The following is a 20,948-nucleotide window of genomic DNA, read 5'->3' as shown; positions in this document are numbered from 1 at the left end:
GCTTTGGCATTTTACTAACAGCTTTTCTAGAGGGAATTCTGGTCCAGTTCCTTGGGCATCACTCCCCCTTGCAGAGTCCCTTCCCATGATCCTGGTATCTGTACAAAGTCCTGTCTCCATCCCTCTAATCTTTGCCTATAGCTTGCAGATTTTTCAACTCATGGTACACCTGAAAATTTGCAGATGTCTGGAAGGCTTTTTAAAAAAATTTTCTCCCTATCTCTTCTTTTGGGGGTTAATATTAAGGTTATGGTAAAGCCACAGGAGGAACATTATGCAAGTCTCAGAAAGAGACCAAAACTCTTTCAGTGTAATGACAACACACCCAATCCAGCTAAGATGAGCATGTCAACCTCGGCAGTGTGACAGGCACACGAACTCCAGCAAGATGAGTGACCGAGAACCAAGCCAGAAACCAGGAAGAAGAGGCCCCCAGGAGGCAGACAGGTGAATGGTCTCAGGGACAGAGGCCTGAGGAGGGAGAGAGGCCAGAAAGGAAGGCTCTCCCTTCCTGAGAGTCGGGGGGTGGCCTTGTGCAGCAACCCAGAGAACCAGAAGTTAGGGACCATGCCTTTCAAGGCACTGGGAGGAGTGAACTGAACAGAAGAAAGGAGCCCCCTGGACACACCTCCCTCCACCCGCCTTGGTATCTGAATGGGTTGGAACCTGTGCCTCAAACCCAAAGTCAAGAACTATTTTGAACACTCATCTGGACTTCCCATGTTCCTGGATGGGCAAGAGTAAATCTATTTCTAATGATCGAGACCACATCTCCCCTCCTTTCTTTGAGAACATACCAAGAACAGGTAGGGCTGGTATAGAGCAGAGCTTCTCACCCTCAGCACCCCTGACATTTGGGCTCAATAGTTCTCTGTTGTGGTGCTGTCCCGTACACTGTAGGAGGTTTAGCAGCACCCCTGGTCTCTACCCATCAGATGCCAGTAGCAGCCTACCTCCCCCGGCTGTGACAACCAAAAATGTCTCCAGACAGCGCCAAATGTCCCGCAGGAGGTGGGGAGGGGAAGGCAAATTCACTGGGGTAGAGTGAAGGATGGGGAGACATAGTTAGACAAGGCTTTAGGAACAGTTTTAGTGCAGAAACAATTCAACACCCAACAAACACATCATCTAAATGCAAATATTCATCCCATTAAAACGTGAAATTGCTGCCCTGTTGAACTCTAACGAGACACCAGCAATAGCAAAGCACCTTTGCTATGAGCCCAGATACGTCCCTTTCACATCTCTAAATTCTTGGGGCAAATGACAACTAGTGTTGATGTTACAGGTCTTTCAGTATTTGAAAGTATCATGAGGTTTGAAAATATAATCATGTGACTGTTACTATTGGTTTATGAATAATAAAAAGCATCTAGGTAGGCATTGTGTACGGGAGGAGATAAGGAAAAATAGACACTTGAGATTCCTTGGATATTATGGAAAACGATTTCATTCCTCTGGATCAGAGGTTGTTAAATGGGCAACCAACGTCTGGCCCACAAAAGTGTTTGGTTCGACCCACACAGTGTTTTAAATAAATAATCTGAGTCCACATTTTAAGATTAGGAGATAGCACAGAAAAGTCCGAAGTTTTGTCCTCTCTTGAAACATCAGGTTTGGTTACAATGGACCCACATTTCCGCATGGCCTCTGTTGGAGTGGAAAAGAACCTGTTCCCCTTACACATCATGTGCTAGTTAGTCACAGTCCCCACCATTCCCTATTGCCTCCCTGATGCTAAGACATTTTTGTGTCATACTTAACTTTCTTCAGGCACCTACAGGAAACATATGAATTTGCAGTGTCTGTAAGAATTCATTTCTAATCATACTATTAGGACATTAAAGGGAATCACAGGACGCAGAGTTGAGAGGAGCGTGGATACCATCTTATGCACCCCCCCCACTCTGCACCTGTAGGACTCTGGCCCAGGAGGGCTGAGGGACTTGTTTGAGGGCTCCCAGTTCTCAGGGATACAACTGGCAGGTGGGTGTGAGTCTCCCACATTCCTGCCCTCATCACTCTGTTGCCCTCAGGCCATCGCTGACCTGAAGGCAGATCCAGAATCCCCAGGACTGTACCTCTGACCATTCTCCTGTGATCCAGACATACTCGCAGGGCTGCAGGCCACAGCTCTCGCGATCCACAGGCCGTGTGCTCATGTCACAGTGCATGCCGTGAACCTCGTCACCTTTGTCCTCACCCACACACACCACCTTGCGGTACCTGGAGCCTTTCCCACAAGTCTTGGTGCACTGTTAAAGACAGACAAAACAGGTGGTGACATGGAAAGATAACAGATGATTTCTTACATCCTGTTACCATAATGATTTATTTTCCTTTCTATATACTCTTTAAGACTGCGAGATCTCTGAGGGTACGCATTACTAGAGAACTCATTATTTTACCCCCATTACTTAACAGTGTAACATAGAAGAACAAGGCTGACTACGTATTGGATTTATTCCTTTAGCTCTAACCCTTGTTTTCTGTTGCCTGTGCTTAGTCGTGCTGGCTCTGCATCTTTTGTAGAAGAATGTTGCCTACAGCCTGAAATGTACAGGACAGCCTATTCTCAAGGCTCTGGCCTTTAAAGTATAAGTATAAAAGAAGCCTGAATTCTAACTCTGGTAAGATGGTTCTTTGGGACACTAGTCCACCAACTTCTCTGTCTGCTGCTGGCTTTCTGAATAAAATTGCTATTCCTTGCCCCAACACCTTGTCTCTCGATTAAGTGGCCTGTCATGCAGTGAGCAGCATGAACTTGAACTCGGTAACAACAACACTGTTCCTGTCATAGCGATCAGCATTCAGTAAGTGGCTGTCTGAATGAAGCAGTGAAAGTGTGAATGAATGAATTTCAGGTTTGGAAAGAACCTTAAGGCCTGCCTACTTCACCCATTCAAACAAATGCTGAATCTCTTTAAAACTTATGGCCAAAGGGTGTCAAAATACCTCTAGAGTCAGGGAAGTTATTCCCCATCCAGGTGGCCCATTTCATCTTATAACATGGAACTAAGCCTGTCTCTTAGCCAAATCCAGCCTGTTGTCCTACTTGTCGATTCCAAGGGAGCATACAGAACAAATTTTGTTTCTCACAAGTAACCCCCTTCAGGGACTTGAGGAGAGATTTCCTGTGGCCCCTATAGCCTTTTCTTCTCCAGGGGGAACTGCTCTCACCCCTTGATCATCTGGCCAATATTCACCAAGTTCCTAAGACGTGTCAGGCCCTGTGATGGGTCTGGATGAACAGGAGCAGACACAAATAGCCCAAACCCTGCCCTCAGAGAGGAGCTGTGTTTTAGTAGCAAAGACAGACGTTAAAGATGTAGACAGCTAGGCAGCAAGATTTAGCCATTACTATAATTTCTACTTTTCAGATGAATAAACTGGGACTTAGCCTAAAGAACTGATTCCTGGTTATCCATCTCTTTGTCAGGTGAATGGCATAGATATTTTTTATTCCCATAAACCAAGTGGAGAAAATAGAGCAAGTGGTATGTTTCATTCTAGGATGATCTCTGTGCTGACCACAAATTTCTTATCTTTTTTGCTTTCACCAACAGAAAACCCCACTGTAGAGGTTTCACCTTAGTTATCTGTGTTGTTAAAGTTCTCCCAAAGCCTGTCCTATCTGAAGCACCTGCGTCACCCAACATTTCAAGACTCCAGATTACATAGGAAAGTCACTGTAACCAACCCGTGTCAAGGACAGCTTAGGTTTCCTTTAACCAGGGATTACAAACTCTGTTGCCCCTGGGCCTTATCCAACTCCTGTGAGCTGTCATTGTTGTTCACATAATGTCTCTTAAACGTTTTCCTTCTAGTCGTTTTAGGGAGGGCCTTAGACCCCACCTCTTTTTTGTCTCTCACAAGCCTGCTTCTCTTTTATTACCCAAAGCATCCCAAAGGCATTTGACTTTGGAATCCAGCTTGACTCAGAAATGTCTTTCCTGATACACTTCTTGCCTTTCTTTTTCTTTCTTTCCTTTCCTTTTTTTTTTTGGTAGCAAAATACACGTAACATAAAATTCACCATTTTAACCATTTTGAAGTGTACAATTCAGCGGAGTGTAGTCACTGGTCATGTTGTGCAATCGTCATCACTATCTAGTTCCAGAATATTTTCATCACCCCAAAAGGGAACGCTGTACCCATGAAGCAGTCACTCCCCATCTCCCCTTCCTCCCAGTCTGTGGCAACCACCGATCTGCTTTCTGTCTCTGGATTTGCTTGTTCTGGGTATTTCATAGAAATGGAATCATCCAGTCTGTGGCCTTTGGTGTCTGGGTTCTTTCATTTAGCATAATGCTTTCAAGGTCTTGCCACATTGGATCAGTACTTCACTCCTTTTCATGGCTGAACACTCCATTGTATGAATATACCACATTTTGTTTATTCAAATGTTAATGGACATTTGGGTTTGTTGCCATCTTTTGGCTATTATGAAGAGCGCTGCTATGCACATTCATATGCAAATTTGAACATCTGATTTCAATTCTTTCGGGTATATCCTTAGGAGTGGAAATGCTGGGTCATCTGGTATAACCATGTCTTTTGTGAGATGCTTTGTTCTTTCAGAAAGTAGTAGGGATATGTATGTGGTTGTGTCCTGGTATTGTAAACCTGTGGTTGTATCCTTATCGTTTGCAAACTTAATTCAAAACTTCTGCTGCTTGGAAGCAAATCTCTACATCTGGGGTATGGAACCATTTATAATTTTTGTGGGGCACAAATATGAACAGAAAACAGTGTGAGATGAGCACAGAGGAGCAGATCCCTTCCCACCAGTGCAGGAGGCTGGCTGAGCTCAGTGCCTAGCTCAGCTCTGACTCAGCAGTTCTGGGGGTTTCTCTTCCCCTGGAGGATGCTGGGAACCATCGTGAAGGAATAATGTTTTTGTTTCTTCATTAAAAAAAAGCCAAATGAGGCCCTGAATGTTACAAAACAAAACAATGGTTAATCTGTGATGTGTAGATCTATGCAGAAGACATACTTAACTCCCCATAGAAAAAGTAATTCCTTAGAAAATCAGGACTTAGGTGACTCAGAGAAGATCATGATTATTGAGCAGTCTACCTGGACTAAACCTTCCAGTGTCCTCTTTCATTTTCACTAATCCTTAGGGCTTTAATCTGCAGCAATAAGTAACAGTTTAGAGCAGAAAGCAAGGATTACTAAATACTTTCTGCTTGTTAGGTGTTTTTCCCTTGGTCTTAAATAATGGTTAACTACCATAAAAACTATTTTGCCAGTGGTGGCAAAGGGCGTTGGGAAGCCTTACTTTGAATATAACTTTTAGAAAAATTAAACTAAGTAAATAAGTGACTTGCCCAGTGGTTTGGAATGAGTCAATAGCAGCTTTGAAAATCACTTAGCATGGCTTTTCTCCTGGAGTTTTAAATCCTAACCAGAGCACAGGGGCTGGGTAATCACAAAGCAAATCCAGCCCATACTATAGGATTTTATCAGCTTTCAGTACTATCACTTCTCCCACCCACCTAGGATTTACGGCTCCTTCCTCCGTCCTGGAATATGATCTGGAGTGTTCTGAAAAACAGCTGGAGAAGCTCAACTAAGCTTCTTTTAATTTACAAAAGATTTTTCTCCAATTTCATTACAGATTTTAGAAAAAAACTACACCAAGTATGGAAGTCACACCACCAGCATCTCTGAAATTCAGCACACCTGTAATTCAGAAAGCAACTATCACAGCCCTGGGTTAACTTGGGTAACTTACCCATTGTCCCACGGGCTACATGTGCCTGTAAATGTGCTAAAACTAACAGGGGAAAATACCTTTTTAAATTTGAGGGTGAGGAAGATCTAAAATAAAATATTTTATTTAGCTAGGTTGGTTGGCCACAGGGTAACGGTCTAAAAAGGGTCACTTAATGCAATGGCTAGAAACTGTCTTTCCTTAAAGACTGCAACCAAGTTGCTTTACATTTTTTTGGTGAGATGCACTAACCATGGAGGGAAGAAAATCATTCTTCATATTCACCTGCTCAACCTTTAAGGTTGCTGACTTTCTCCATGGATGAAAGAATGTGTTGCGTCCTTACTAGGGCCAGGTTACCATTGTCGGATAGTGTGTGGAACAACCAAGTCAAAGAACAAATGGGGAGCCTGACAGCATAGCGTTCTGGAAGTGCTACACAGAGTCTTTGGCTAAAAGGAACAGGAAGTGCACATCAATTTATCTAACATTGCTTTAAATTAAAAAAAGAAAAAGCAACCTTCAAATTACCAATGGGTTCATTTTAAAAGTCAGGTATGTGGAGTTTGGACATCTTTGCCCCAAAATAGTATACTTGCAAGGGAAAAAGGCAGAAATAATACTGTGGAGACACTTTGTAACTTTAAAGTCATTCACTCGTTCAACCAATACAAGCACACCTCAGAGACACCGTGGGTTTGGTTCCAGACCACCGCAATAAAGGGAATATCGCAATAAAGCGAGTCACGTGAATCGCTTGGTTTTCCGAGGCATATAAAAATTATATTTACGCTATAATCTACTAACTATGCAATAGCATGTCTAAAAAAATGTACATAATTTAAAAATACTTTCTTGCTAAAAAAAGCTAACCATCACCTTAGCCTTCAGCAAGTCCTAGCAGTGACGTCAAAGATCACTGACCACAGGTCACCATAACAAATATAGTAGAGAAAAACGGAAATATTGCGAGAATTACCAAAATGTGACACAAAGTGAGGAAATGTTGTTGGAAAAAATGGCAGCAACAGACCTGCTCAACGCAGAGTTGCCACAAACCTTCAATTTGTTAAAAAAAACAAAACAAAACCCACAGTACCTGCAAAGTGCAATAAAGTGAAGTACAATAAAACGAGGTCTGCCTATTTGCAATGGGCCAAGTTCTATGCTGGGCATGGGGTTACAGCCCTGACATCTTCCTACTCACCTTCTCTCTCTCTCTTATGACACCCGGGGTGGCTGTTCCTCCCAGCTGGGGATTCATGTGTCAAGACAGTCGGCTAACTGGTGACCCCTGGGGTTTAGCACTCAGGGCCGCCTTGTATGGCTGTTGTGAGCAGGTATGAGCTTCATAACAGAGAGTGTAATGGAGGTGGAAGCCATCAGGGTATCTGCAGCTGTGACAGGGAGAAAAGAGGAAGGACCGGGGGTGGGAATCCCCACAACGCTGAAAGCGGTGCGCGGGCAGCGGTGGAAAAGGAGAAGCCGAGGTAACTTGGCACACGGGAGATGGGGGGCACTCTCAGGGGGGACTCAGCATGCGTGGCTGGAGGTGGATGTCATGGGGAGCTGGGGCAGGGAAATGGTGACAGCAGTTGGGGGTCCTCAGAGCCTTCGGTTTGAGATGGGGATTTCAGAAGGTGGGCAGAGGCCAGGTCACAGAGGGCCTTGTAAATGTCTCATGCTGCTTAGGAGAAAATCCAAACTCTTGCCCTGGCTTACAGAACACGTCATAACCTGGGTGCTCCGGCAGGTCCAACCTCATTTCAGCCTTCCGGTCCTTTTGCTGACTCTGCTCCCAACGTGCTGTGCTTTCGTCCACAAACATGCTGGGCTCTGTCCTCCCTCTCCCTTCTACCTAGAATCACCTCCTTTTGCCCTTTATCACCAAGCACCCTAGAGAAGGTGGGACTAGCCTATCATTCTCTGTCTCTATCTCAGCACCTTGTTGTTGTTTTCCATCACAGCACTTTTCACAATTGGCAATTCCATATAACACATGTGTTTGCTTGTCTTCTGTCTCTCTCACTTGATCAATCCCACCACAGCAATTGCACATTTTCTATTGCATCCCTAATGCCTAGTGCCTGGCACTTTGCAGGTGCTCGACAAAGATTTGTTGAATAAATTAATGAGGGAATGAGTGATGAAGAGTTAATAGCTGGCCCTTGTTCACACATCAAAACCCAATCACTCCCTACTGTAAACTTCATAAAATCTTTGTAACCAATTGACCTGAAGCTCATTACTAATTTTCCTGTGCTAAGAAGATGAACTTGGGAATCATTCTACAGCTGATCTCAATAAAAGTTTTTAGAATCCAAATACGTATTAGAGTGGTCCAAGTCCCTTCACTGGGTCAAAGAGCCATGGGGTAGGCAGTTCTACAAAGGCCATAGCTTGTCCATGGCAATGTGACAATAAAGTAAAACAGCTGTTCGTACTGGAAAAACAGTTTGTTCTAAAAGACATTGTAGAGTGCTGTGATTCTAAATAGTTAAAGAAGAAAGACCATCAATTAGCAGGCTTTGTTCTGTAATGCCTTGCTTTTTCCTTCCCTCCCTCCCTCCCTCTCTCCTTCCTTCCTTCCTTCCCTCTCTCCACCCATTACTTTGTCCCTCCATTCATTCATAAATTCATTCATTCACCAAGTGTCTTCAATGCTCTAGGTACTGTGCTAAATGCTGGGGAAAACTCTGGTGAACAAGCTTTCTGACCTCCAACAGCTGATAACCTAGACAAGAAAAACAGGCTACAACAATTCAGAGTGCTAGCTGCTGAAGCAGAGTATTTTCAGGGTGATAGAGCTGAGGGGAGGGCCATCTGACTCAGTCATTTGAGGGGAGGTGTGATTTTTCAAGGGCTTCTGAAAGGAGGTGACATCTTGATTCAGGCCTGAAGGATGAGCAAGAGTCACTGATGTGAGGGAAGGTTCAGGGCAGCCACTTTGTGACACAGAGGTACCAGGGAGGAAAGAGAGTATTCTGGGTAAAGGTAAAAAAAGAATATTTGCAAGAACTGGGAGACTTACTCCTTAAAACAAAGAGATGCATAACGTACATACTCACAATTCAAGTTGGATGAAAAAACCTCTGCAGCTATAAGTAAATTCATAGATTATAATACTATCAATAAGTTTTTTACGATAGTAGTTTTCAAAAGAATTAAAAGGTCATGTATTTTTTTAAAACTCAGTCTCATGAGCATAATAATTCTAAAGTGAGTAAAACTGAGCAGTGAAAAGCTAAATAACTAGCCCAAAGTTGGCGGGTGATCTCAAAAGCCCAACATTGTGATACGTGGATAAGCTGAAGTGCTGGTCATCATCTGAATCCTCCATCAGGGGTCCACTGTACCAAAGAGAACTACCATTTGTGGAAGGCCTAAAATATACTAGGCACTGCACTGAATCCCTCACTTAATCTCACTTAATCCTCACTGTGACATTCAGCAAAGTCTGCCATACAATTCCCATTTTGCAGATGAGCTAACTGGAGCCCAGAGATTTGAGGTCAATTTGCCAGAGCCACACACTGAATGGTCTTTTGTTTACAACACTCTGCTTTTAGGGCATAAACAAATGGGACAGGAATGTCTGGAAGGAGCATCTTCCGCTTCTCTAATAATTTTTCTCTGCGTCTGAAAGTCCAGGCTCTATCTTATGATATCATGAATGAACACTGATGCTCCTTCCCCTGCACAGTCAACAGGCCCCTCAGTGAACAAAAAAGGTCCTCTGCAGTACTCCATCAAGACTCCCCACCAACCTCATGGCTTAAGGTCTGATCGTCAACCAACTAGACCAAGAATTTCATCTTCGGAAGTGGGTGGAGGTAGTCACCAGTACAGAGAATTATACTTTGATGCCAACTCTGCTGAAACAGTCTGGCCAAGCCAATAAAAATAGAAAAATGCACCTTAGGTGCGTGTCGACATGGGAAGCAGTGGAATATAAAGGTTTAGAGCGTGTGTTCCAGAGGTCAGGCTGCTGGGCTTCAAATCCCAGCCTTGTTACCTAGTGATTCTGTGAACCTGGGTGAATTAACCTAGCTAAGCCTCAAGCTACCTCAACTTTAAATGAGGATAAAAATTTAATTACGACATCAGAGAGTTATGGAAAGGTTAAATGAGGTCCTCCATATAAAAATATTCAACATAGTGCTTGATCCATAGCTTAATAAACAATGAGATGTATTCTTTTTATTATCATAGTATCAGGGCCACTGCACTGTATAACTCTAGAGGATGTCCCTCACATTGTAGCCTATGGGAATGGTACCCCTGGGGTTGTGCAGTGTACAACCTGTGTGACTGTGTATGACATCCCTGATGATCATGCTACTGTGGGTATGTGGAACTCGTGCTTCTCAAGGTGGACACTTGGATTACTTCTCATGAAGAGGAGGGTGCCATGTGCTACGTGCCTGGTGTGAAATACATCTTGCCAACAAACAGGTGGGTTTTTTTTTTTTTTTTTTTTTTTCAGGTGGGTTTTTAATAGTGTCCAAGGGGGAAGCAAAAGGGAGAAATGCACACTCAAAAAGCAAGCAACAGTTCTGAGTTAGTTGTAAAGAATGGCTAAGAAGAAGAAAACCTCCCATAATGGGGTGGGGTGGGAGTCTCCAGCATCCGATTCACTGGGCTCTGAGACCGCCCTGGCATCCTACTGACGTCAGCTCAATGAGGGGAAGAAAGTCAAGACATGTGCATGCACAAAGTGCATATCAGGTGAAATGGTAGCAGAGTTGAGTGGGTACAGAGGAGGTGAGAGCCAGAATGGAGGTGAAGGCTGATTAAGGGGAGCCTGAAGGGGGCTGTACTATCAAGTGACCACCCAATGTACTGTTTAACAAGGACGCTTTTGATCATGGAAGTAGGGGCAACTGATAATTACACTAGGCCTACTCCATGCATAAACCAGGACCGCTGTAGGCAAATAGGACGAGGGGCAAATCTGAAGATGGCTGCCCAACTGCTAACAACATTCCCTCGAAGGCTTGTGGATGTGGGGACGTTTGAAGAGAGGACTACCAGCACGCTTTGCAAATGAGGAACAACGGGTTCTAATGGGGTTTCTCCCTCCCCCATCCAGCTGCCCTGCACCTTCCTCTGGCCAATGCAGTGTCACGTGAGGGCCTCCCACAGTCTTCCAACCTCCCTCACCACCCAGGTCCACTGGCCTCAAACTCTCCACTTCGGGTTCAGGCAGATGAGAAAGCATGTTGGCAGGAGGGCAACTATCTGATCCACTTTTCTTGCTGCTCCCCTCTGGTCAACTTCTAAATTTAGCCACAGGTCAGGCTATCTTAGTAGGTCTCCTGTTCTTATATAGAGCTTGAGAGCAATATGTGAGGAAGGATTTAGAAAGATCGATCTGCATGGCACAGACAAAGATGTAAATTTCTAGGCACATTTCAGATGATCAGAGAGGAGGATTTCCTCAGTGCGTATTTGGCAAGGTTTCTAGTCTTTGGGACTCAGAAGGAATTGTCAATGGAGCTTGCATTTTCCCAAATGGCACTAGCATTTTTAGAAGTTGGCTAAAGCGTGAGCTGTCAGCTGAGATTCACTTCTGAACACTCCCTTACTTTGTGCTCCTTGGAGCAGTCACACAGGGTTGAGTTTGGCACGACATGAAGATGGAGAGGGAGAGGGAGGGAGCAGGCAGTGGTAGGTCTGAAGCAAGAATTACAAAGAGAATCAAGTGGTAACACACGGGCAGAGAGGGATGAAGACACCTCTTCTTCCTTCTCTATCTGACTCTGTCAATCCCCAAACCACTCGATTATTTCCAATTTTCTCAGAACAGCTTTGCACACTTATTATTCCCACTTGATCAATGGCAAACTCACAGTTCCGAAAATAAAGCCTCCTTGTTCTGAGTCACACAGCTGAAATGTGGCAGTGCTGGTATATGAACCAGGTCTGTAAAATTCTACAGCCTCTGGGGTTTCCCAGTAACTCGTGTGGCTCAAGTACAATTAATCTGAAATGTAACTGCTTTAGCTATTCCTCCCTGCCACAGTCTGGTGGAAGTAAAAACAAAAAAACCCCCACCAAACTTTAGAAGGAAAATGAGCAAAAAAAAAAAAAATTGAGTAGACAGAGAGGGTGAGAGTCCTAAAGAAAAGAGATGACTGAAAACAATGGAACTAATCCATCAGGAGGGTGAAGGAGAGGGAAGAACAGAGCTGGAAGGCTGAATACCTACAAGGGTTAAGAATGCAGTTGTAAGAAAACAAACCCTATTTAAAACTGCATCAGAAAGAATAAAATACCTAGGAATAAATTTAACCAAGGAGGTGAGAGATCTGTACATCGAAAACTACAAGACACTGATAAAAGAAACTGAAGAAGACCAAAATAAATGGAAAGATCTTCTGTGCTCATAGACTGGAAGAATTAATATTGTTAAAAGGTCCATACTGAGGCTCCGGCTTTGGAGGTCAGATCCCAGGGAGAGCACTGGGGTTGGCCGCGTGAACACAGCCTGCAGGGGGCTAGTGCACCACAGCTAGCTGGGAGGGAGCCCAGGGAAAAGTCTGGACCTGCCTAAGAGACAAGAGACCAGGGTGCGTGAGGAGAGGGGATTCAGAGCACCGCCTAATCGAGCTCCAGAGACGGGCGCGAGCCGCGGCTATGAGCGCGGACCCCAGAAACGGGCATGAGACGCTAAGGGTGCTGCTGCAGCCACCAAGAAGCCTGTGTGCGAGCACAGGTCACTATCCACACCTCCCCTTCCGGGAGGCTGTGCAGCCCGCCACTGCCAAGGTCCCGGGATCCAGGCACAACTTCCCTGGGAGAACGCACAGCACGCCTCAGGCTGGTGCAACGTCATGCTGGCCTCTGCCGCCGCAGGCTCGCCCCGCACTCCGTGCCCCTCCTTCCCCACAGCCTGACTGAGACAGAGCCCCCGAATCAGCGGCTCCTTTAACCCTGTCCTGTCTGAGCGAAGAACAGACGCCCTCAGGCGACCTACACGCAGAGGCGGGGCCAAATCCAAAGCTGAACCCCAGGAGCTGTGCGAACAAAGAAGAGAAAGGGAAATCTCGCCCAGCAGCCTCAGGAGCAGCGGATTAAATCTCCAAAATCAACTTGATGTACCCTGCATCTGTGGAATACCTGAATAGACAACGAATCATCCCAAATTGAGGCAGGGGACTTTGGGAGCAACTGTAGACTTGGGGTTTTCTTTCTGCATCTAATTTGTTTCTGGTTTTATGTTTATCTTAGTTTAGTATTTAGAGCTTGTTATCACTGGTAGATTTCTTTATTGATTTGGTTGCTCTCTTCCTTTATATATATATATATATATATTTTTTTTTCCTTTTTCTCTTTTTTTGAGTGTGTATGTGTATGCTTCTTTGTGTGATTTTGCCTGTATAGCTTTGCTTTTACCATTTGTCCTAGGTTTCTGTCTGTCTGGGTTTTTTTTTGGAATACTTTTTAGCGCTTGTTATCATTGGTGGATTTGTTTTTTGGTTTGGTTGCCCTTTCCTTCCTTCCTTTCTTTTTTCTTTCTTTTCTTTTCCTTTCTTTCTTTTTCCTCTGTTTTATTACTTTAAAAATTTTATTTTTAATATATTTTTTATTTTAATAACTTTAATTAATTAATTTCTCCCTTTTCTTCTGAGCAATGTGGCTGACAGGGTCTTCATGCTCCGGCCAGGTGTCAGGCCTGTGCCTCTGAGGTGGGAGAACTGAGTTCAGGACACTGGTCCACCAGAGACCTCTTGGATCCACGTAATATCAAATGGTGAAAGCTCTCCCAGAGATCTTCATCTCAATGCTAAGACCCAGCTCCACTCAGCGACCAGCAAGCTACAGTGCTGGGCACCCTATGCCAAACAACTAGCAAGACAGGAACACAACCCCACCATTAGCAGAGAGGCTGCCTAAAATCATAATAAGCTCACAGACACCCCAAAACACACCACTGGACACAGTCCTGCCCACCAGAAACACAAGATCCAGCCTCATCCACCAGAACACAGGCATCAGTCCCCTCCTCCAGGAAGCCTACACAACCCACTAAACCAAAGTTACCCACTGGGGGCAGACAACAAAAACAACGGGAACTACAAACTTGCAGCCTGAAAAAAGGAGACCCCCAAACACAGTAAGTTAAGCAAAATGAGAAGACAGAGAAACACACAGCAGATGAAGGAGCAAGGTAAAAACCCACCAGACCAAACAAATGAGGAGGAAATAGGCAGTCTACCTGAAAAAGAATTCAGAGTAATGACAGTAAAGACAATCCAAAATTTTGGAAATAGAATGGAGAAAATACAAGAAACGTTTAACAAGGACGTAGAAGAACTAAAGAGCCAACAAACAACGATGAACAACACAATAAATGAAATTAAAAATTCTCTAGAAGGAATCAATGGTAGAACAACTGAGGCAGATAAGTGAACTGGAAGATAAAATAGTGTAAATAACTACCACAGAGCAGAATAAAGAAAAAAGAACGAAGAGAATTGAGGACAGCCTCAGAGACCTCTGGGACAACATTAAACACACCAACATTCAAATTATAGGGGTCCCAGAAGAAGAAGAGAAAAAGAAAGGGACTGAGAAAATATTTGAAGAGATTATAGTTGAAAACTTCCCTAATATGGGAAAGGAAATAGTTAATCAAGACCAGGAAGTGCAGAGAGTCCCATACAGGATAAATCCAAGGAGAAACACGCCAAGACACATATTAATCAAACTATCAAAAATTAAATACAAAGAAAAAATATTAAAAGCAGCTAGGGAAAAACAACAAATAACATAGAAGGGAATCCCCATAAGATTAACAGCTGATCTTTCAGAAGAAACTCTGCAAGCCAGAAGGGAGTGGCAGGACATATTTAAAGGGATAAAAGGGGAAAACCTACTAACCAACCTACTACCAACTAAAACCTATTAACCAAGATTACTCTACCCAGCAAGGATCTCATTCAGAGTCAACGCAGAAATTAAAACCTTTACAGACAAGCAAAACCTAAGAGAATTCAGCACCACCAAACCAGCTTTACAACAAATGCTAAAGGAACTTTTCTGGACAGGAAGCACAAGAGAAGGAAAAGACCTACAATAACAAACTCAAAACAATTAAGAAAATGGTAATAGGAACATACATACTGATAACTACCTTAAATGAAAATGGATTAAATGCTCCCACTAAAAGACACAGACTGGCTAAATGGATACAAAAACAAGACCCGTATACATGCCGTCTACAAGAGGCCCACTTCAGACCTAGGGACACATATAGACTGAAAGTGAGGGGATGGAAAACGATATTCCATGCAAGTGGAAATCACAGGAAAGCTGGAGTAGCAATTCTCATATCAGACAAAATAGACTTTAAAATAAAGACTATTAGAAGAGACAAAAAAGGACACTACATAATGATCAAGGGATTGATCCAAGAAGAAGATATAACAATTGTAAATATTTATGGACCCAACATAGTAGCACCTCAATACGTAAGGCAAAGGCTAATAGCCATAAGGGGAAATCGACAGTAACACAATCACAGGAGGGATGTTAACACCCCACTTTCACCAATGGACAGATCATCCAAAATGAAAATAAATAAGGAAACACAAGCTTTAAATGATACATTAAACAAGATGCACTTAATTGATATTTACAGGACATCCCATCCAAAAACAACAGAATACACTTTCTTCTCAAGTGTTAATGGAAAATTCTCCAGGACAGATCATATCTTAAGAAAACTGAAATTGTATCAAGTATCTTTTCTGACCACAACGCTATGAGACTAGATATCAACTACAGGAAAAGATCTGTAAAAAATACAAACACATGGAGGCCAAGCAATACACTACTTAATAACCAAGAGATCACTGAAAAAATCAAAGAGGAAATCAAACAATACCTAGAAACAAATAACAAGGAAAACACGACAACCTGAAACCTATGGGATGCAGCAAAAGCAGTTCTAAGAGGGAAGTTTATAGCAACACAATCCTACCTCAGGAAACAAGAAACATCTCAAATAAACAACCTACCCTTATACCTAAAGCAATTAGAGAAAGAAGAACAAAAACACCCCAAAGTTAGCAGAAGGAAAGAAATCATAAATATCAGATCAGAAATAAATGAAAAAGAAATGAAGGAAACAATAGCAAAGATAAATAAAACTAAAAGCTGGTTCTTTGAGAAGGTAAACAAAATTGATAAACCATTAGCCAGACTCACCAAGAAAAAACGGCAGAAGACTCATATCAATAGAATTAGAAATTAAAAAGGAGAAGTAACAACTGACACTGCAGAAATACAAAGGATCGTGAGAGGTTACTACAAGTAACTATATGCCAATAAAATGGACAGCCACGAAGAAATGGACAAATTATTAGAAAAGCACAACCTTCCGAGACAGAACCAGGAAGAAATAGGAAATATAAGCAGACCAAACAGAAGCACTGAAATTGAGACTGTGATTAAAAATCTTCCAACAGGGCATCCCTGGTGGCGCAATGGTTGAGAGTCCGCCTGCCAATGCAGGGGACACAGGTTCGTGCCCTGGTCTGGGAAGATCCCACAGGCCGTGGAGCGGCTAGGCCTGTGAGCCATGGCTGCTGAGCCTGCGCGTCCAGAGCCTGCGCGTCCTGAGCCTGTGCTCCGCAACGAGAGAGGCCACAACAGTGAGAGGCCCGCGTACTGCAAAAAAAAAAAAAAATCTTCCAACAAACAAAATACCCAGGACCAGATGGCTTCACAGGTGAATTCTAGCAAACATTTAGAGAAGAGCTAATACCTATCCTTCTCAAACTCTTCCAAAATATAGCAGAGGGAGGAACACTCCCAAACTCATACTATGAGGCCACCATCACCCTGATTCCAAAACCAGACAAAGATGTCACAAAGAAAGAAAACTGCAGGCCAATATCACTGATGAACAGAGATGCAAAAATCCTCAACAAAATTCTAGCAAACAGAATCCAACAGCACATTAAAAGGATCATACACCATGATCAAGTGGGGTTTACCCCAGGAATGCAAGGATTCTTCAGTATACGCAAATCAATCAATGTGATAAACCATATTAACAAACTGAAGGAGAAAAACCATATGATCATCTCAATAGACGCAGAAAAAACTTTTGACAAAATTCAAACCCATTTATGATAAAAACCTTCCAGAAAGTAGGCATAGAGGGAACTTACCTCAACAAATAAAGGCCATATATGACAAACCCACAGCCAACATCGTCCTCCATGGTGAAAAAACTGAAACCATTTCCTCTAAGATCAGGAGCAAGACAAGGTTGTCCATTCTCACCACTATTATTCATCATAGTTTTGGAAGTTTTAGAGACAGCAATCAGAGAAGAAAAAGAAAAAGGAATCCAAATTGGAAAAGAAGTAAAGCTGTCACTGTTGGCAGATGACATGATACTATACATAGAGAATCCTAAAGATGCTACCAGAAAACTACTAGAGCTAATCAGTGAATGTGGTAAAGTAGCAGGATATAAAATTAATGCACAGAAATCTCTTCCTATATACTAATGATGAAAGATCTGAAAGAGAAATCTCGGAAACTCTCCCATTTACCACTGCACCAAAAAGAATAAAATACCTAGGAATAAACCTACCTAAGGAGACAAAAGACCTGTATGCAGAAAACTACAAGACACTGATGAAAGAAATTAAAAATGATACAAACAGACGGAGATACATACAATGTTCTGGGATTGGAAGAATCAACATTGTGAAAATGATTATACTTACCAAAGCAATTTACAGATTCAATGTAATCCCTATCAAACTACCAATGGCATTCTTCACAGAACTAGAACGAAAAATATCACAATTTGTATGGAAACACAAAAGACCCCGAATAGCCAAAGCAATCTTGAGAAAGAAAAACGGAGCTGGAGGAATCAGGCTCCTTGACTTCAGACTATACTACAACGCTACAGTAATCAAGAAAGTATGGTACTGGCACAAAAACAGAAATATAGATCAATGGAACAGGATAGAAAGCCCAGAGAGAAACCCACGCACATATGGTCACCTTACTTTTGATAAAGGAGGCAAGGATATACAATGGAGAAAAGACAGCCTCTTCAATGTGGTGCTGGGAGAAGTGGACAGCTACATGTGAAAGAATGAAATTAGGACACTCACTAACACCATACACAAAAATAAACTCAAAATGGATTAAAGACCTAAAAGTAAGGCCAGACACTATAAAACTCTTAGAGGAAAACATAGGCAGAACGCTCTATGACACAAATCACAGCAAGATCCTTTTTGACTCACCTCCTAGAGAATGGAAATAAAAACAAAAATAAACAAATGGGACCTAATGGAACTTAAATGCTTTTGCACAGCAAAGGAAACCATAAACAAGACGAAAAGACACCCCTCAGAATGGGAGAAAATATTTGCAAATGAAGCAACTGACAAAGGATTAATCTCCAAAATTTACAAGCAGCTCATGCAGTTCAATATCAAAAAAACAAACAAACAATCCAAAAATGGGCAGAAGACCTAAACAGACATTTCTCCAAAGAAGATATACAGATTGCCAACAAACACATGAAAGGATGCTCAACATCACTAATCATTAGAGAAACACAAATCAAAACCACAATGAGGTATCACCTCACACCAGCCAGAATGGCCATCATCAAAAAATCTACAAAGAATAAATGCTGGAGAGGGTGTGGAGAAAAGGGAACCCTCTTGCACTGTTGGTGGGAATGTAAACTGATACAGCCACTATGGAGAACAGTATGGAGGTTCCTTAAAAAACTAAAAATAGAACTAGCAATCCCACTACTGGGCATATACCCTGAGAAAACCATAATTCTAAAAGAGTCGTGTACCACAATGTTCACTGCAGCTCTATTTACAATAGCCAAGACAAGGAAGCAACCTAAGTGTCCATCGACTGATGAATGGATAAACAAGATGTGGCACATATATACAATGGAATATTACTCAGCCATAAAAAGAAACGAGGGCTTCCCTGGTGGTGCAGTGGTTGACAGTCTGCCTGCTGATGCAGGGGACACGGGTTCGTGCCCCGGTCCGGAAAGATCCCATATGGCGCAGAGTGGCTGGGCCCATGAGCCATGGCCGCTGAGCCTGCACATCCGGAGCCTGTGCTCCACAACAGGAGAGGCCACAACAGTGAGAGGCCCACGTACCGCAAAAAAAAGAAACGAAACTGAGTTATTTGTAGTGAGGTGGATGCACCGAGAGTCTGTCATACAGAGGGAAGTAAGTCAGGAAGAGAAAAACAAATACCGTATGCTGACACATACATATGGAATTAAAAAAAAAAAAAAAAATGGTTCTGAGGAACCAAGGGGCAGGACAGGAATAAGGACGCAGACGTAGAGAATGGACTTGAGGACACAGGGAGGGGGAAGGGTAAGCTGGGATGAAGTGAGAGAGTGGCATGGACAGATATACACTACCAAATGTAAAATAGATAGTTAGTGGGAAGCAGCCGCAAAGCACCGGCAGATCAGCCCGGTGCTTTGTGACCACTTAGACGGGTGGGATAGGGAGGGTGGGAGGGAGGGAGACGCAAGAGGGAGGAGATATGGGGATACATGTATATGTATTACTAATTCATTTTCTTATAAAGCAGAAACTAACACACCATTGTAAGGCAATTATACTCCAATAAAGATGTTAAAAAAAGAAAGGAAAACAGAAAAAAAAAATTGCATTCTCTTTCATATGTAGCTTTAACCTATTTAATTAGAGTCCTAATTTACTTTATTAAGGGGGGGAAAAACACACACACACACACACACACACACACACACACACACAAGGCCCATACTACCCAAAGCACCACATGCAAAAGAATGAAACTGGACTCCAGTCTTACACCATACCCCAAATTAACTCAAAATGGATTAAAGACTTGAACGTAAAACCTGACCACAAAAGTCCTATACGTAGGGGCAAGCTCCTTGACATCAGTCTTGGCAATGAGTTTTTGGATCTGACACCAAACCAAAGGCAGCAAAATCAAAAATAAACAAGTCGGACTACATCAAACTAAAAATGGGCAAAGGACCTGAATAGCCATTTCTCAAAAAAAACCCCATACAAATGGCCAACAGATATATGAAAAGGTGCTCAACATCACTAATCATCAGGGGAATGTAAATCAAAACCACAACGAGATATCACCTCACACCTGTTGGAATGACTATTACCAAAAAGACAAGAAACAACAAATGTTAGCAAGATCCTTGCTAACAGAACACTTATGTACTGTTGGTGGGGATATAAGTTGGTGCAGCCACTCTGGAAAACAGTCCGGAGGTTCCTCCAAAAACTTAAAAATAGAGCTACCATACGATCTAGCAATTCCACTTCTGGGTGTTTACCTGAAGGAAATGAAATCACTAACTCGAAAAGATATACTCACCCCCATGTTCACGCAGCATTATTTACAATAGCCACAATACGGAAACATCCTAAGTGTCCAATGATGGATGAATGGATAAAGAAAATGTGATAGAAAGAAAAAAAATATGAATATAATTCAGCCATTAAAAAGAAGGAAATCCTGCCATCTGTGACAACACGGATGAACCCTGAGGGCATTATGCTAAGTGACATAAATAGACAAATACTGTAGGTCTCATTTATATGTGGAATAATCTGAAAACAAAACAAACTCAGAAAGATTGCTGGCTGCCAGAGGTGGGGGGAAGGCACAGAGTACGTGAAGGTAAAGGTAAAGGTGGTCAAAAGGTACAAACTTCCAGTAGTAAGAGAAATAAATCCTAGGGATGTAATGTACAGCATGGTGACTACAGTTAACAATACTGTACATTAAACTTGGAAGTTGCGAAGACAGTAGATCTTAAAAGTTCTCACCACAAGAAAAAAAAATTGTAACTCTGTGAGGTGATCAAAGGTAACTGTGACATAGCTGTTAATACTAAGTACACTTACTGTAGTAATCATTTTGTAATATACACATATGTCAAATCACCAGGTTTTCACTTAAAGTTAATACAACATTATATGTCAATTATATCTCAATAAAAATAGGGGGAAAAGTGGCAACGCCGTTAGCATTTGCATAAAAAAAAGGAAAAAGAAAGCAGCTGCAATATCTCATAATGGTTTAAGAGAATTGACTTAGGATCAAGCCTTCCTTCTTCCACCTGCTAGGTGTATAACATTTGGACAAATGACATCGGCCCTCCAAACCTCAGTTTCCTTGA

The 20,948-nt window shown here is 42.5% G+C and overlaps 1 protein-coding gene across 4 annotated transcripts in view; it reads right to left on the bottom strand.

Moving 5' to 3' along the window:
* The window catches only part of ADAMTS9 (ADAM metallopeptidase with thrombospondin type 1 motif 9), a 226,339-nt gene that overhangs the window by 80,728 nt on the left and 124,663 nt on the right, over positions 1–20,948 (bottom strand). For all 4 annotated transcript variants that reach the window (XR_007479510.1, XM_004267994.3, XM_033424784.2 and 1 more), the window contains one exon: positions 2,082–2,255. Coding sequence is in view for 3 of the 4 variants with exons in the window: in XM_004267994.3 (XP_004268042.1) it covers positions 2,082–2,255 (174 nt within the window). In the remaining variant the exon portion in view is untranslated. The remainder of the gene's footprint in view (positions 1–2,081; positions 2,256–20,948) is intronic.

The sequence above is a fragment of the Orcinus orca genome, chromosome 10 (assembly GCF_937001465.1).
Source record: "Orcinus orca chromosome 10, mOrcOrc1.1, whole genome shotgun sequence".
NCBI classification, from domain to species: Eukaryota; Metazoa; Chordata; class Mammalia; order Artiodactyla; family Delphinidae; genus Orcinus; species Orcinus orca.
Note: the sequence above shows the minus strand (reverse complement) of the source record. Positions and strands in the feature narration are given on the sequence as shown.